At 55.3% G+C, this 2,783-nt stretch overlaps 1 protein-coding gene across 1 annotated transcript in view; it reads left to right on the top strand.

The window, feature by feature from the left end:
• LOC104530786 (transforming acidic coiled-coil-containing protein 1-like) overlaps positions 1-2,783 on the top strand; it is a gene marked incomplete at its 5' end in the record, with an annotated part of 12,289 nt that overhangs the window by 562 nt on the left and 8,944 nt on the right. Inside the window, 1 exon segment of the mRNA XM_029086870.1 lies at positions 1,322-1,357. Coding sequence (XP_028942703.1) covers positions 1,322-1,357 — 36 coding nt within the window.

Consider the following 2,783-nt stretch of genomic DNA (forward strand, 5'->3'; position numbering starts at 1 on the left):
CACTCCAGTGGCTCGGGAGCAGATGGGAGGAGAGGGACGGGTGTCCCAGAGCTGTGCTGGTGCCCCAGATCCCAGACAGAGCAGGGAGGGCTGGATCAGGACCTACTTCACAGGATCATCCCTTTGGAAATCCTGAGGGGATCCAGCTCGTGGGGTCGAGGTTCAGGTGCTGTAGGGTCATGGACTCGGAGCAAACTCACAGCCTGAGCCCGCGGGATTGCCGGGCACAGACGGGGTTTGTGGGTCTGGTTAATTGGGTGCTGCTGGGATGTTTTGTGAGCTGCCACTGGATTTCCTTTTCTGTGACAGGGGAAGAGAATAGAGGTTAAACAGGTTGGTTGTTGCTTTTCTCACATCTACAGCGGCGGCAGGGAGCTGCTTGTGCCTTGCTGAACTATTTAAGTGCATATTTAATTCCTGAACTGTGCTATTTAAAAACCCCATGTGAATGGTGATGTTTCCTAGATCCTCCTGGGAATGCAGACAGCATTACCCTCCTCCTCTGGGAACAGGTTTAATGGCTAAACCTTGCTATTTTCTTGGTATTTCACCTGCTGTAGCACAAATGTCCTGCAACCTGTGTCAGGGCTGTGCTGAAGTCTCAGCCGGATGTTTCAGAGAGCTGCTGCTGAGCCGGGCGAGGGAGGCAGAGGGGATATTGCACAAGGGAATAATTGCCCAGCCAATTTTGGGTCCTTCCATTATGTTTTGTGATTGCACTTAACATGGGTAATTGGAACCTGTTGCAGGATTAAGCAGAAAATCAGCTTAAAAGGGCAAATTCTGGGAGCACAGAGTTCATGGCTGGTTTGACAGCAAAACCAGAACAAGCCGGCACTCTGTGAACTAATTCTCTGGTGGGAAAACTAGAGAGTGGGCTTTTACAGAGAGAGCAGACGAAACTTAGCAGACTAAAATAAGGGTGTGTTGGAGGTTTTTCTCTTGGAAATACTTTGCAGAGCGTTGATACAAATATTTTAAGAGTCAGCGTTCCCACGTGTGCCCGCGGGCGAGCGGGAGCTGGCAGTGAGGGGAAGCAGCGGGGAATTTTCAGGCTCCCTCTCCATCACCTCGGAGCAGCACGGGCTGCTCCAGGCACTCGCCTCCCCTGGCAGCAGGATTTGTGGTTGAATCTCATCCTGCTGCCGTGAATAGCAAATGCAAAGTCAGAGCAGCTTTTATCTGTGTGTTCCTTGCAAAAAAACAGAGCTGGGCAGCTCGCTGTGCTTCTCCGGGTGAGAGTCAATATCCAGGTCTTTTCACACGCTCTTCTTCTCTCCATCTGTCTGTCTCTCTCCCTGTCTGTGCTTTGGGGCATCAGGACTACTGAGCAAGTGAAATTTCTCTGTTTTCTGTTGTAAGTACTCTCTTCTCTATTTCTTTCTTCTTTTCCTTTGCTGGTTTTGTCCTCTCTCTCTCTCTGGGTGTGTGCTGGCCCCACTCATGTCCACGGCATGCAGGCTCCTTCTTGCCCTTTGACTCGTGCTCTCGGCTGGGTTGTGTCCCGCACCGCTCGGGCCAGATCCCCGGGGTGGAGAGTGCCGGGAGGAGAGGAGAAGAGAGGAGAACCGCACCGGAGGCGTGTGCCCGCGCTTGCTCTCGCCGCATGCCCACCCGCAATGCCTTTCAGTGATGTACAGATCCTCAAAACCAGCGTGTTGACTAATGCAGGGGGAGCAGGGCTCTGTGCCACCCAGGTCCTGCAGAGATGGGTAGATTTTAGCCCTGATGATCAGGATGTCTTTCACCCCCTCCGTGCAGAACCACCGGGCAGGCAGCTGTGATGGAGGGGCAGGGTGGGAAGCATCACCCAGGATGTCAGGGGGATGTCTCCTCTGGCTCTGGGACTGTCGGTCTTAGGGGAGCTTTGCCATCCCAGCTCACTCCAAACAGGGCTCTCTTTGCATCTTTGGTGGCTGCCAGAGCTGATCTGCTCATGGCTCTGCCCTGGAGCATCCCTCCTGTGCCCGAAGCCGGGGTGGTCCAGCTGGTCTGTGAGTTCCTGGTCAGGTTAGAAAGCACAGCTCAAGTAAAGCCGCCTTTGTGCTTTGCCCTGTGACCTGTGCTGTGCCCTGGCATGAGCAGCCCCGCAGTGGGACACCAGTGAAATATCGAGTGCCCTGGGCTGTGCCCCTGCCCAGGGCTCACTGCTGCCCTGCGCTTCCATCCCGCGAGCAGGAGGGACCGGGATCACCCCCATGGAGGCTCCCAGTGATGCTCTGATGCTCCGTGTCTCTTGCAGCTTGTCAGCCCCCCTGGACCCTCTGGGCTCTGCTTGCTGCAAGGGGACTCAGAGGAAGGAGCTTGCTGGGCTTAGTTCCTGATATTATGTCACCTGTCCCAAGGCCCTTCTTGTCCACTTAGTGCCACCTACACGAGCTACAGTAGAGCTGGGCTCGAGCGCTGACATCAGCCAAGAACCGATCTGCCTGTTCCAGCGCGATGCTGAGCGGTGAATTTCTGTCTCTTAAGGCAGCACCCACAGCCCGGGGGGTCTCCCCTGCATCGGGCAGGGCTGCCCCCCTTTGGGTGAATCCAGCTGTGAACGCCAGTGATGGGTGGACTCAATGATCTCAAAGGTCTTTTCCAACTGAACGATTCTATGACCCGACACGGGCGGCTCTGCCTGTCCCTGCTGTGGGGCAGAGCTGGGCATCTGCCTCGGCTGTCTTCTCCCCATCCCCTTGAATTACAGAGCTGTTGGGTGGGGTGATCAAACCAGCAACCAGATGAGGAGATAACCTGACCCCAGGAGAGGGTGCAGAGCAGAGGGGTGGGTAAGG

This window comes from Antrostomus carolinensis, unplaced genomic scaffold, assembly GCF_000700745.2.
Source record: "Antrostomus carolinensis isolate BGI_N321 unplaced genomic scaffold, ASM70074v2 scaffold27939, whole genome shotgun sequence".
NCBI classification, from domain to species: Eukaryota; Metazoa; Chordata; class Aves; order Caprimulgiformes; family Caprimulgidae; genus Antrostomus; species Antrostomus carolinensis.